The sequence below is a fragment of the Musca domestica genome, unplaced genomic scaffold (genome assembly GCF_030504385.1).
Source record: "Musca domestica strain aabys unplaced genomic scaffold, Musca_domestica.polishedcontigs.V.1.1 48, whole genome shotgun sequence".
In the NCBI taxonomy this organism is placed as follows: Eukaryota; Metazoa; Arthropoda; class Insecta; order Diptera; family Muscidae; genus Musca; species Musca domestica.
Genome location: NW_026712340.1, coordinates 1,246,822 through 1,260,406, shown reverse-complemented (window position 1 = coordinate 1,260,406; position 13,585 = coordinate 1,246,822). Strand labels below are relative to the sequence as shown.

General features: G+C 34.9%; 2 protein-coding genes across 2 annotated transcripts in view; one reads left to right on the top strand and one right to left on the bottom strand.

Annotated features, from left to right (window-relative positions):
- Positions 1–13,585, bottom strand: part of LOC101891682 (activin receptor type-1) — a 174,920-nt gene that overhangs the window by 30,569 nt on the left and 130,766 nt on the right. The window lies entirely within an intron of this gene.
- Positions 7,458–11,949, top strand: LOC101890804 (ATPase inhibitor mai-2, mitochondrial). Its single transcript, XM_005175949.4, has 4 exons — positions 7,458–7,571; positions 7,693–7,746; positions 8,295–8,442; positions 11,389–11,949. The coding sequence occupies exons 2-4, from the start codon at positions 7,706–7,708 to the stop codon at positions 11,515–11,517; spliced, it is 318 nt and encodes a 105-aa protein (XP_005176006.1). The 5' UTR covers positions 7,458–7,571; positions 7,693–7,705; the 3' UTR covers positions 11,518–11,949.

Genomic DNA, 13,585 nt, shown 5'->3' with positions numbered 1-13,585 from the left:
GAGTGACCAGGAATGTAGTGAATTTGTACGTCAGTGGCAAAACTATTAATCTTGTTTATAAAAGCATCAATCAAATAATTTCTATGCTTTTGGTTGCTGATGGCCTGAATACCACTTAAGCTGTCAGTAAGAATGGCAAATTTTTGAATTTCATTGTTTTCTGCATACTCAGCTGTTTTGAGAAAAGCTAGAACTTCGGCTGACATTGAAGATAGTTTTTTTGAGGCGCAAAAAGACATTGTAGTATTTGTATTAAGATGGTAGAAAGCAGCCCCAATGGCATTGTTGTTGACTGAACCGTCAGTGGAGAAAATCTCATATCCGGCATTCCTAAGATTATTAATTTTTTCAGTGGCAATTGCGGTAATTATTTCGTGATTGGCTTCTGCTTTTTTAAAGTTGGTTCCCTTGAAAAAGAAAGTGTCAACTTTAATTATCAAAGAATTTGAACCCTGGACTTTAGTACTAGCAATATCTGATAATATATTTTCAAATTTTGACCATACCTTGGCATAGCTGGTATTTATGCTTGTATTATTTCTTATGATTTCAGCACCAGGAAGGTTAAAAGCAACGCATTTAGCAAGCTCCTTGGCAGTAGCAAGTTGAAATCTGTAGCTAGGAGGTAGTTCACATGATAAATTGTAGATAATAGCGGTAGGAGTTGATCTTATGAGTCCAAGGGCTTTTCTGAGACTTTCTTGAATGCATGTTTTGAGTCTATTTTCGGATTCTTTTGTTAAATTTGATAAGGATGATGCGCCATATTCGATTTTGGATCTGACAAATGCTTTGTAAAAATGCAACGCTCTAGATGGATTGATACCAAATTTGCAACCACTCAAAATTTTTAAGAACTTGCAACTAGATTTGACAGCCGATGTTGATTCATTCATATGTACTTTAGCTGAACCACTAGATGTAATGGTTACCCCAAGATATTTGATTGAATTTGTTTGATTTAGTCTGATGTTGTTAATGATGATACCTAGTTGTTGAGGTTTCCTGCTAAAGTGGACAGTATTAATTTTTTCCATGTTGAAGTGTAAGGATAATTTATCGCATAATTCTTGAAAATCATTTATCTTGCTTTGCAGCATAGTTTTGGCGTTGTTGATGTTTTTGTCATGGCAGATGATGAAGAAATCATCAGCAAACTGAAATAGATTGCAGCTATCGTCAATTATTTGGTGTAGCGAAGCCGTGTAGATGTTGAAAAGTATGGGACTCAAACCGCTGCCTTGAGGAATTCCATTGCAGACTGATATGGATTTGTTACCCAATAGTAATGTTCTCTGTGACATGCCATCATAGATCCATTTTATGATATGGGTGTTGAGTCCTGATTTAAAAAGGATTAATGCTAGTTTACCAATATCGGTGTTATCAAAAGCTTTCTCGATGTCAATGCAGGCACCAACAACAGTATTTTTGTTTTTCTTGTGAATTTCAATGGTGTTAACTAGGTCATTTATACAATTTGTGGTGGATTTACCCAAGGAGAAGGCATAAGAACTTTTTGGAACTATTTTCTTAGTCTCTATGTGTTCTAATATTAAAGGTTTGATCGCAGCTTCAAGTATTTTTTGTGGGGCACACATGAGAGCAATCGGTCTATAATTTTTAACGTCGGATAAATCTTTGTTTCGTTTGGGTATAGGGGCTATTTTAATATTGCGCCACTCACTCGGAAATGAGCCATCTTTCCATGGTTGCAACAGCACATTGAGATATTTATTTTTTTCAGAAGCATCCAGATTGTTAATGATGTTGTATGAAATTCGATCTGGTCCAGGAGCTGAATTTATGTTCCTTTTGACAAGAAAACTTTCCATGTCACTTATTTGAAGTTCCGGTTTATTTGTGCCAATATTACCAAAAACAACAGAAGTTGGTTTGGAACAGCTACGTGAAGAACTAGTTATGTGTTTTAAAAAGTTTTCGTTCTGTTCATCACTCCAGGTATTGTTGGGTGACTTGATTTTCTGATATTTTTTGACATTCTTCATTTTAAACCATACTTCTTTGATGGGAACATTTCCAGATATGTCGCTTTGTAACTTTTTAAGATTTTTCTTTTTTAATTTGGCTATAAGATTGTAAAGTTTCCTTTCTATTCTCGCTAAATTACAGGCATCTGTGAATAAGTTGGTTTTTTGATAGATTTCTCTGAGTGCAGCTCTTTCATTATATAGATCATTCACCTGGGCGTTCCACCACGGTTTGGGAACATATTTGTTATTCGAATCCACCACAATTGTATTCCGGGTTATGGCTTGGTTTATTTTGATATTAGTTTGTTGTAAGTTGTCCTCAACAATAATACCTTTGATATCATTGTAGAGGTTATCTTTATGCAGTATTTTACTATTTTTAATGGCTACTTTGTTGCAAGTTTCAATAATGATAGGTAGATGATTACTATTTGTAATTTTGTTCTGTCTGACTGACCAAGAAAAGTTGAAGAAAGTACTGTTGGAAAAAGCGACATCAATGGCTGAACGTGTATTATTTAAAACAAAAGTGGGCTCTCCAGTATTGAGACATGAGAAGTTGTTAATATCCGCGAACCTGGCAAGCACATCCCCTAAGGGATCGGTGTGGGTATTTCCCCAAGAAATGGATTTAGCGTTGAAGTCACCCACAAGTAAGGTAGGATGTTTAAGACAGTTGATTTTCTGAAAAACATCTGTAATTATGTCTATATAATTAGATCTATTAGTATTAGGAGGTATATAAACAACTACAATATTGAAAGGATTTTTGATATTCATTATAGAGATTCCAATTACCTCATGTTCATTATCAAAATTAATGAGTGAGTATTTAAATTTGCGCTTGATATAGATGCCCACACCACCGTAGCCATCGTCTCTTTTTTTTCCATAAAAATTGTAGTTGCAAAGATTGGTACTTGTTTCATCTCTGACCCAAGTTTCGGTTAGAAGAGCTATGTCAATTTTTTCTTTCTCAAGAAAGAGTTCAAGGATGTTTTTATTTTCAATTTTGTTTATACTTTGTATGTTATACTGCAGTATTTTAAGCGTCATAATAGATTATTTGGAATTGGAGGAGATAATCTCCTGGATAATACTGGTAGTTTCTTTAGGTTTCCTGTTAGGATTAACCAAAAGTACATCAATGTTAAGTATTTCGTTTAAGATTTTATCTTTAATATTTTTAAGTGTTATTGATTGTGCTTCGTTTAACTTACCTATTTTTTCGGATGTTAGTTCATTGATGTTGTTTAGCACAGTGTCTAGAATTTCTTGGGTTTTACGTATTTGTGACCCATTGGGGGAGGAGTAAATTTCCCCTTCCTCCAAAGCATCCTTGTACTCCCTCATATTTTTTCTAGCATTTTCCTGCTCTCTAATTCTATTCTTGTTAACTTTCGCTACTCTTGCATATGATGATCTAGCATGAATGAAGTTAGCTGATTCAGTGTAATTATTAATGGTGTTGTTGTTGCCACTGGGGTGTTTAGAATTTTTGTTGGACCTTTCTAGTGTTGGGAAATTTTTGTCGATGTCCTCATCGAGTATGCTATATGAGTTAAAATGACCTGCATATCTCTCTCTAGCTTCTTTTTTGGACAAGTTTTCTATTGTCATGATTCTTTTGGTTTCGTACGCTCTTTGCCTGGCAGGACAGCCTCTTTCCAATGGGCTGTGATCACCTTTACAATTGATACAGATTATTTTTTCAGCACAAGGCTCATTTTTCTCATGAGGAGAAAAACAACGTTTACATGACTCTATTTTTTGTTTGCAGTGTTCCGCCGTATGTTCATGTCTATAGCATCTATAGCATCTACCAAATTGGATGAAATGCTTGACCTCTTTTCTGTGAAATTCATAGATTTTGACAGTTTGTGGTAGGTTAAGACCTTTGAACCATATTTTAACTCTTTGGGTAGGCAAACGTGTTCCTTCTACCATCCTGGTCACTCTCATCATTTTTATTATAGGAATTTCGGAACTTATAGCGGCGGAGAGTTCCTCATCAGGAATATCTACCGGTATGCCAAAGATTATGCCAATTTTGGAAACAAAATGCGAAAAAATTTTAGGTTGGTAACCCATTTGGATTAGGGTATTATTGTCTGCCAGCAGATTAGCATTTGATGCACTGTTTAATAATATTTTACTACGTCCGAAACCAATTTTCCTTATATCCAAAACACCTTGAATTTTCAAATTGAATATAGTTCGCGTTAAACTGACTGTATTTATTCCTACTCGATCATTATCTTTACTGATTTTGTCAATATACACGACATAGGGACCTTTATGGTCTTGATCATAAAAAAAATTAAAATTGTTAGGCCTGTTAACCATTAATTGCGGGGTCTTACCTGTAGAGATGTTACCTGTATTACTTGGGATGAATTCACTAAGGCTACTGATTGGTGCGTCATCACTTTTCGCTAGCCTCCCCTGTTGATCGTCATCTTCCAATTTTTTCTTCTTGTTATCGTCCACTCTACTTCCACTTCGACTTCTGCTACGGTTTGTTTTTGGTTTTTCTATTTTGGTGGTTTGCCTACGCGGCGACAAAGGAGGTGGAGGGAGGACCACGTCCTCCTCCATGTTGTAGTTTTGTAGTTTTCACTATTTTAGCTTTGTGCTATTCTGTACGTCAGTTTCTGTATACTGACGCCACAGAGATCCCGTTATATGAACGGTACAGCGACGCCAATGTTAAGATGTTTCACAAATTCAAACACGAGGTTAGCAAAAACTTATTTTCAAACAATTGAAAAAATGAAAGTTTTTTAAAATAGAAATTTTTTGTTGTTAGTTTATAACACTTTTAAACAGTTTATAGTCAGATTTTGTATTTTCGTCACAATAAGTATTTTGATTTTAATAAGTATAGTTTATTCGATGTTTCATTTAATGCGTAATTTTTATGAAGCGTCACTTTATTAAAATTCACAAGTTTTTCTTTTAAAGCGTAAGCTTTAAATTAAGTTTATTAATGTTTTTCATATGAATATATGAATTTCGAATTCTTTTAATGAATGCGTTTTTTTAAAAAAAAAATCGATGGCGTCACTTTTATTATATTTGCACTTAAATTCACACTTCTTTACTCTTGCGAAAGCAACCGTCTGCGATGGCGTTGTCCAAGATAATGGTGAAAACAATTTACAGGTTAAAGTTAAGGTGCATGTACATATGTGGTGTGCGCCTTTTAGAGGGGTAACCATGAAAATAATTGATAACAAGAAGAAGAATGTTGCCAACCATTATTAGAAACCAGCTGATTAGTCGAATTACCTAAAAGTGAATAAGGGGGTATAATTTAAAAAGAAAATGGAAAAATTAAATCAAGAAAATGGCAAAAATCTTCTCTTTTTACTTTACCTGTGAAGAAGATTGGACGTGTGGCACCGAGAAACCGAAGGAAGAAAAATTTACAAAGTTCTAGTGATATCGAGTTGAAAATTGAATTCATTTTTTTATTGAAACAAAAAAAAACATACAAAATACAAACATTTTTTAACCATAAAACAATTAAATTCAATTTAAAAGACTTAAAGGCTAAAAGTTATAAACTTTTTATTTATGAAGAAAGTTTAGCTCGTCGATTTAATGTGGAATCGACGTACATTCTTTGGTTCGTCCTCATCTGAAATTGAAAAAAAATATTATTAATGTTCTGAGCCAGAAATATAATTAAAAAGCTAAAACACTAACTGTACGTACATACATACGTTTTGGGAAGAACCTCAGCCACTAGCTGCCGTCAGTGTTCCACACTCTTGGTGCCTGCCATTAAAACGTAAAAAGACAAAATGGAAATCAATTTTGGAATATTTGCAAATTTTTGTTCTTGAATTTTTTTCTCATGATTCATTGTTAATTGAATGTTTAATTTCGATTCGAAATATGAATGAAGTTGTTTCTTTGCCCGAATATCTAAAATAGTATAAAAATGTCTTCGGCTTAAGCCCTATTAAAAAGGTGGTGGGTATATTTGAAAGCCGTAACTTAAGGGGAAAATATGGGACGTCATAGGTTAACAGACGTCATGGCGAGAGGTGTTCTAGGAGGAAGGGCTATATCCTGGTTGGTCAGCCGCTAGGAGTGCTGTTTCTATAGGAATAAACTAGGTTAAGATGAGTTTTGGATTTGGTGTAGTTTTGATGAAAGTTCTTTTGCGTTCTTTCTTTGACATATCTCTGGTCCCTTTTACCCAATTAAATTTTTTTTGCAAGTCCGGTATGATTTTGGTTTTGTTTGTGCAACCGAAAAGTCTGCAAGTGGCAAGAACCAACCGATCCGACGAGCCATTGCTGCGCTTTATGCCAGCATACTAGCCACGCCACTTAAAGATCAACACATCGATTTTTCATTTGTTTTTCTGGAACACGGTTGTTACACATAGAAGGCTTTTTTACTGGCTTAAGTCATTGGCTGGCTTCTTCGTAAAAGAAGCGTAGGGCATAAGTACTATTATTAATTATGGGTCGAAATTGAATTAAGTCAACCTAAAAATCTTTGTTCTTTTAGAAAAAAGCTAGCTGATGACTTAAGCAAGTAAAAAACTTTCTTTATATTTCCACATTAATTAAGCCTTCTCTTTATGTCAAATTCTTGTGGATCCCAAAAAAAGAAAAAATCGTGTTTTGACAGCAAATTACACCTTGAGAGGTAACTACCTACATATGGCGGCTATATCATCCATTTTCATAATCCATAATCCTAGACACAATACAAAACCGTTTTTGTATTTTCCATTTTTTTTGTTATTACATTTATATAAACGAAAGTGCGTTATAGAAAAGTTTGACTGTAATGAGTGTTGGTAACGTAACAATAGCAAAGTAAAAGTTGGCAACTATGCGTTGTTTTCCCTGCTCAGGATTTCACCATTTTTACTCTAGTTCATTTCCTGAACTTCCAAGTCTTAAGGGCTAAGTATATAAGAAGCTTGAAGTCATGGCTAGGCTTATTTTGTGATATTTCACAAAGGGATTACAGAGCCACACTAAAATCCTGTCGTCGTTTTCCATTATAATTTGACATTAATATGCCTAGCCATGACATCAAGCTTTTTGTGTACTTGTACCCTTAAGCAGCTTCGATGAAATTCTTCAATTCCAACTCATTCGCAAAATCTCACATTCATTTTATAGCATATTTTATTTGAGTCTTCTTCTTTTCAATAAATTGATAACATACAAAGTAGGTAGTTAACATAATACTCAGAACTATATTCTTCTTTTCTAACACATAGTAATTAAAAGACTTGCTTGTCATGCGAACTATAACAAAGAGTAATTTTAGATAATAACAAAGTTAATGAGAAAGAGGTTTGCTCACTGCCTCAGCTGTGACGAACAGAGCGTTTGTGAATCTCACATTCATCCATCCGCCAATTCGATTTTCGATTAATCGAAGCTGAGTGTGTTACCAACTAATGTATTGGCAACTAATGTCGTGTTGCCAACATTCTCCTTAATTTGCAATTCCAAATAATTTTTTATGCCGGTCTTGTCCAGTCTACACTTAACATCCAGTATTAATATTCGATCGTCTGTGTTTCTGGAAGGAAAGAAAGTAAGATAGCTAATAATATGAAATATCAAGACTATTTCTTTGATTAAATTTATTTAAAATTTAAATATCTTGGGAAAATTGTACTTGCAATATTAACTGATTTTTATTAATTTAATTGCAGTTTATTAATCATCATGCTTAGACGTAGTTTGCGTTTGTATCCAAGTGGCTTGAAGTGAGTATTAAAAAATATTTTACTACTTTTAAATACATGTGTATAATTATTATATTTTCAAAGCACTGGAGGCAAGTGTTCCAGACAGCCATCCTCATTGTTGTTGTTTTCACTGTTTGTGCTTGTATGCCTTTTGTGCTGGTCTATCTTAAGCAATTTAATGTTGACTTGCTGGCTGTATTAATAATTTCCACAAACAAATATTGAAACTTCTAGTATAAAAAAAGTGAAAATACGCAAAAAGAAATGGACACACATTCAGCCACACACACACACAGGCACTAGGTGCCACATATGAACGAACGTACAAAAACAATAATTTCATATCTTCTTTGTCTTTCAAATAACATTTCTTTGATTAGCGGTTAGAGAGGGAGTCGAGGGGGTGGGGAGGACCTTCCATTCTATCGAAGTTGTGTATGTCTAATTTGTGCAATTATTTAGCATGTTTATTTCAAAATGTGCCAGAAATTTATTTTTATTTGTTATTGTTAATCGTCGAATATTTGTTTATTTTTTCATTTGGTTGTTGTTTTTGTATTTTGCAGTGTCGCTAAAATGAGCTTCTCCAGCCAATTGGGGGATTTGGGCAGCGGTGCCGGTAAAGGAGGTGGTGGTGGCGGTTCTATCCGCGAAGCCGGTGGTAGCTTTGGCAAAATGGAAGCTGCTCGCGAGGAGGAGTACTTCTACAAGAAAGTAAGTTTTGCAACTGATTTACTACATTCTTTATTAAATATATGTATTTTTATTATAGTACAATTCATATTGGATATACTCGTTTTAGACCCTTTTTCAAAGGACCTTTAATCCTTGTTCTAGAGGAATTTTATGTTTAATTTCTAGTTGTGTTTTGTCCATTCGTTGTTATGGCAAATGATGTCATTGAAGGCACTTCAAAAGTCGTTTTTTTTGTTTTTCGTTGAAATAATAGATATGTATACATATGTATGAACATTTCGACAAACAATTAGATTTGTTTCTGTTCTTATCATACGCCATAAATATGTGTTATGATGGAAAAGTGCTAAAGTCGAGGAATTTGTAAAGAAAAATCAGTATGAATTTGTTATAGACTGGACAGGTAGTTTCAATTGAAACTATTTCAAGCAAAATTACCAATTAAAGAAATTGTGTAAGGGGTAGGAATGTTTTGAATAAACGCCTATTAGTGGGGATTAATATGTGAATCTATTTGCATAGCCGGTTTTCGATAGATTCATAAATGAAACCCGTTAAATCCCATCAGGAATACAGGTTTTACCCTTTAATTGTTTTCTGTGTAAACAAACCATACACAAATTTGAATAACCGATTAAAAATGTTAGGATTATAAGCATAAACATGTTAAGTTTTGATACTGTAAGGTCCATATGTGTAAAGTATGGTGCTTAGACCATGTTCGAAGAACTTAATAGAAAAAGGCCTTTGCCTGTGAATAGGAATATTTATTTCATTGCCATTAGAAGTTCTATAATATGTCCAATATACATTGAAAGAGCTGCGCCATCCTGAACGTAATTGCACCCAAATACCCTGGTTTGTCTAGGTATCCACGTTCTTCAATGGAAGGGGGGGGGGGGGGGGGTTAGTCAAACGCCATAATTTTTACATTTTTGTTTTAAATTTTATTGAATGAATCAAAAAATGTTGGAAATAAATTTTAGAATAAGTTTAGATTTGTTCGAATTGGTCACCTTGACACGAATTGTGGCCTTCAAACGACCAATGAAACCGTCACACCGAATGTTGCTCTGCGGTATTTTGGCCCGGCGAAGCACTTGCTTGAGGTTACTCCAGACACAAAAGTTCAACGGATGAGGAGATTTTGGTCGGCATTGTGCGGTGAAAATGAAGCGAGGAACCGCATTTTGTAACCATTCTTGGGTGGCGCGTGCTGAGTGCGATGGTGCTGAGTCCTGTTGGAATTTCCAAGGTCTGCGGCCAAAATGTTTGCATGCCCAAGGCTTTAATACACCTTCCAGAATATTTTCGCTATAATATTCGTCATTTATTCTGATGCCACGGTCTATTAATACGAGTAGAGAGACCATCGGCTGTTATGGCGGCCAACACCATCACCATGGGCGGCGCTTGAGTTCTGGTGGCCAACCGAAGGTGCACATTTTCAGCTAACCTCTTTAGCAAGTAAACACGATCATTTTGTTGGTTTACAAACTGCTGGATAACGAATGTTTTCTCATCGGAGAAAACCAAATTCGGCAGTTCACCACTTTCGGCCAAGCGAAGCAACTCTTTAGCTCTTTTGAGAGTCTATTTTCCTTCTGTTGCGTTGTAAGATTTTGCACTTTTTGGAATTTCAATGGCTTAACCCCGAGCTCATTTTTCAATATTTTCCGATTGGAATATTGCGATATGTTCAGCACACGAGCCATTTTAGGGCTACGCTACCAGTATCACGGTAACGAGCGATGGTACGAGACACAAACGATTTATTCACATTTAAATGCTGGAGTGCTCTAACGATAGCCACCTGTAGTTTTCCAGCCAAATATAAAGAAATCACACTATCACGCTTGAATTCTATCACGAATAACTTTTTTCCTGGAAAACTCGCGCCAACATGCTCTTGTACGCTTGTAAACAATATAATGAGCTGTCACTGGAATAATTTTAACAGATGTCGGACGAGTGACTTAGAAATGACAGCAGTCTGGAGTTGGTTGCAGTTTTTTCATCTCAACCTTTATATACCGTCCTCGGAGTTCTCACCCCCATCAATTGCTTTTGAACAATTCCTATCTATCCTGACACGCAGATATGAATGCTATTCTACCGTTGCAAGCAACGAGACCCAACATGAGAGTATTTTGCTCCAATCAATTTCTGGAAAATGGGTCAGAAACACATCATATTTATAAAGAGAAGAAAAATAGAAAATGTATAAGCACGGTTGTACGATTTAGCAGCTATACCAAAACTTTATTTTCTGGTTCGTTGCTTGGTTCTAAAGAAGTGTTCCTAGATAAAAATCAATGGAACTGACGATGATTGGTGGCTCTTTCTCAAAACGTTGATTTTAGAAGTACAACAAAACCTAATTTAATACAATTTTGAAAGAACAAATAACTTCGGCGGAATTCCAACTGATTAATGCCTATACTTTTCTGCTCCTAACTTATGTTTTCTGATGTAACATTTGTAGAAATTTGTTCCAAACAACAAAAGCCTCTTTTCAAAATAGTTGATTAGAATTTGATAATTGTTGAGATATTATGAGGAATTATATGTTCGCAATGAATCACTCAAGACCTTATCAGGCGATATGTTAAGTAACATTGAAAGATATCGGCCGGTTATTTAATAAGTTTCGTTCAAAACATATAATAGGAATTAAATATGAAATTACTCTACAAAAAATATAGCTCTATTCACTGAATCTATTAAAAATCGCGTTAGGTCAATCGATACTTCAAAAATCACAACCATCTGTGGTCTGATTTCCATAGGTTTAAGTAAGAATATTCTATTTCAAATTCCACGGTTTCACTTTGTAAAAAAAATATGTTTGATATTGCAACAATAATTCCTTCTAATTTTGACTTTAATTTTAACTTACCATCTCTACCTGATTCTTTACAATTTTATAAAAATAACGTAAACATTTGCTTTCCCACCCTTTAGCAAAAAGAACAATTGGAACGTTTGAAGAACGATCAAATCCATCAAGCTGAATTCCATCATCAACAAATCAAGGAACACGAAGAGGCCATTCAGCGCCACAAGAAATTCTTGGAAAACTTGAGCAAGTGAATGTCACCCCGACCACCACCACATGCTAACGATCCACGGCCGGCCGTCCATTTAAAGTTCTAAACAAAAGACGGTACTCGTGCTTTCCTCTTTACAACAAACATCACCTTTTTAACCTTAACTTGCAATGTCAATGGTCCTTAAAATCAATTGCCTCAAGAGCTTATTGCACATAAATGAAAAACTGATACTAAAATTTACGAACTACAATTTTAAATAATTATATAATCGTTTTTTCTTTTTTTTTTTTTTTGGAGAAATATACAAAGATTGCAGAGGTAGTTTTTTCTACGACGACAGCGTCGTTTGTCAACAACATTCAATGTCTTAATTTAATGAATTCTTTTGTTGTGTTTTTTTTTATATTATTCTTGGCATTTTATATGCTTGTGAAATATTTTGATAATAAAACTTATATTAAAAAAAATTTAATGTGAAACGCATTCGTTTGATTTGTTGTTGTTTGGCGAAAAAAAAAACGTTGCTGTTTGTTTTCAATGTTTGGCCAGTGCAAAAGCTATTTTTCTTCCCCCAAAAAGAGATAAGTGATAATGCAAGCAAGATAAGAAATTTTGTTATTAATTTCGGAAAATAAATTACGTGAATATGTGTGTGAGTTTATGGAATATTTTATAGCATTTCATACCCCTACAGCAAGTTGTAAAGACTATGGTTACACCACTTTAGTGGATTGATGAAAAATTTTAAAATAAAGATTAAAACAAACATCGAATATAGATGCATGGGAAAATTATTGTGGCATTTAATTAGCTAAGGCCTAAAGAGTTATAAGAACTGCAATTAAAGTATAAGACGACAGAGGTTAAATGGGATACGCAACCATACTTTTGGGATGACATAGCCATTCTTTCACAAGGAGCGGTACATTTTGCAATTACCAGTGCCGGGACTGCAGAGAAAAGCTACTGTACATAAGAGTTGCAGGAGTGAATCTTTAATGTTGGTGGTCTTCATGGGGCCGTAAATTTTGCAAGTTACCATTAAAATTGGAGGAGTGGTAGAATATTGATCTCATAGATAACCTGGAGATAGATAACCTGTACATGGTTTATAGTTGAGTCTTCTATACATTTATAAATTTGGTGCTTTGATACAGGCACCGTCAATTTTGCAAGCCGAATATTTACCTCAAAGATCATCTGCGAATGAAATACCTCTTCACCTAGATTTTCAGGATATCTCATGGGATTGAAGGAGCTCATTACATTGCCTATTTATTTAATATGATACACAGAGGACCCTCTGATGGTGTGAAACTAGAGTTTAATATCAGCGAATGAGTGGAACAGAATAAAAACAATAATAACAACTTTGCACCGCAAGGATGGTTTTACCTCTTTGGTAGCCAAAATCTCGTTTAATATCTCTCTTCTTCTTCATCCGCCCATTTTACTTTTTGAAGATTACTAGATTCTCCGGGTTTTCGTGACTTCGCAACAACTGGAAATGGTATATCCTTTGATTGCGATATCACCTTGGTTATCAGTTGAACGAAAACTCTCTCGAAGGTCCTGAAAATTAAACCGGTTTTTAATCACTTCGACGCTGTTTTGCTTGCTATTTTCTTCAGCTCTTCATGCTTTGCAAATAAATCCTTTCCCAAAGTGTCGATTCCACAGCAGCTATATTTTATGAAAACTTACTTCGCCGTAATCAGTTTAAAAATGTCTGATCAATCTGACATTAGCTAGGATTATTATTAGACCTTTCCTGGGTTGGTTTACATTGTAGAGGATTAAGAAAACCCAGTCGGTTTAAATAGCAAATTCCTTTGTATCAGGAACAAAAAAGTTTTAGCCTGACTTAGTTCGATTTTGGCCCAAACTCCTTTGTTCTTTTCCGAAGAATCCAGTCGATGACTAAAGGTGGAAATACATTGATTTGTTGATTTAGTTCGTTTTTGGCCCTAGGCTCCTTTGTTCATTTCCGAAGAAGCCAGCCGATGACTTAAGCCAGCCAAATATGCTCCTTATGTATTTCCAGCTTAAAGGTGGAATACATAAAGCTTTTATTTGGCTGGCTTAAGTCAACGACTGGCTCATGGTAG

Bases quoted from the DNA above. Each gene is read 5' to 3' on its own strand.
- LOC101890804 (XM_005175949.4), top strand. From the start codon at position 7,706: ATGCTTAGACGTAGTTTGCGTTTGTATCCAAGTGGCTTGAA. The intron at 7,747-8,294 runs GTGAGTATTAAA...TGTATTTTGCAG, and splicing joins TTGTATCCAAGTGGCTTGAA to TGTCGCTAAAATGAGCTTCT. The intron at 8,443-11,388 runs GTAAGTTTTGCA...CCCACCCTTTAG, and splicing joins AGGAGTACTTCTACAAGAAA to CAAAAAGAACAATTGGAACG.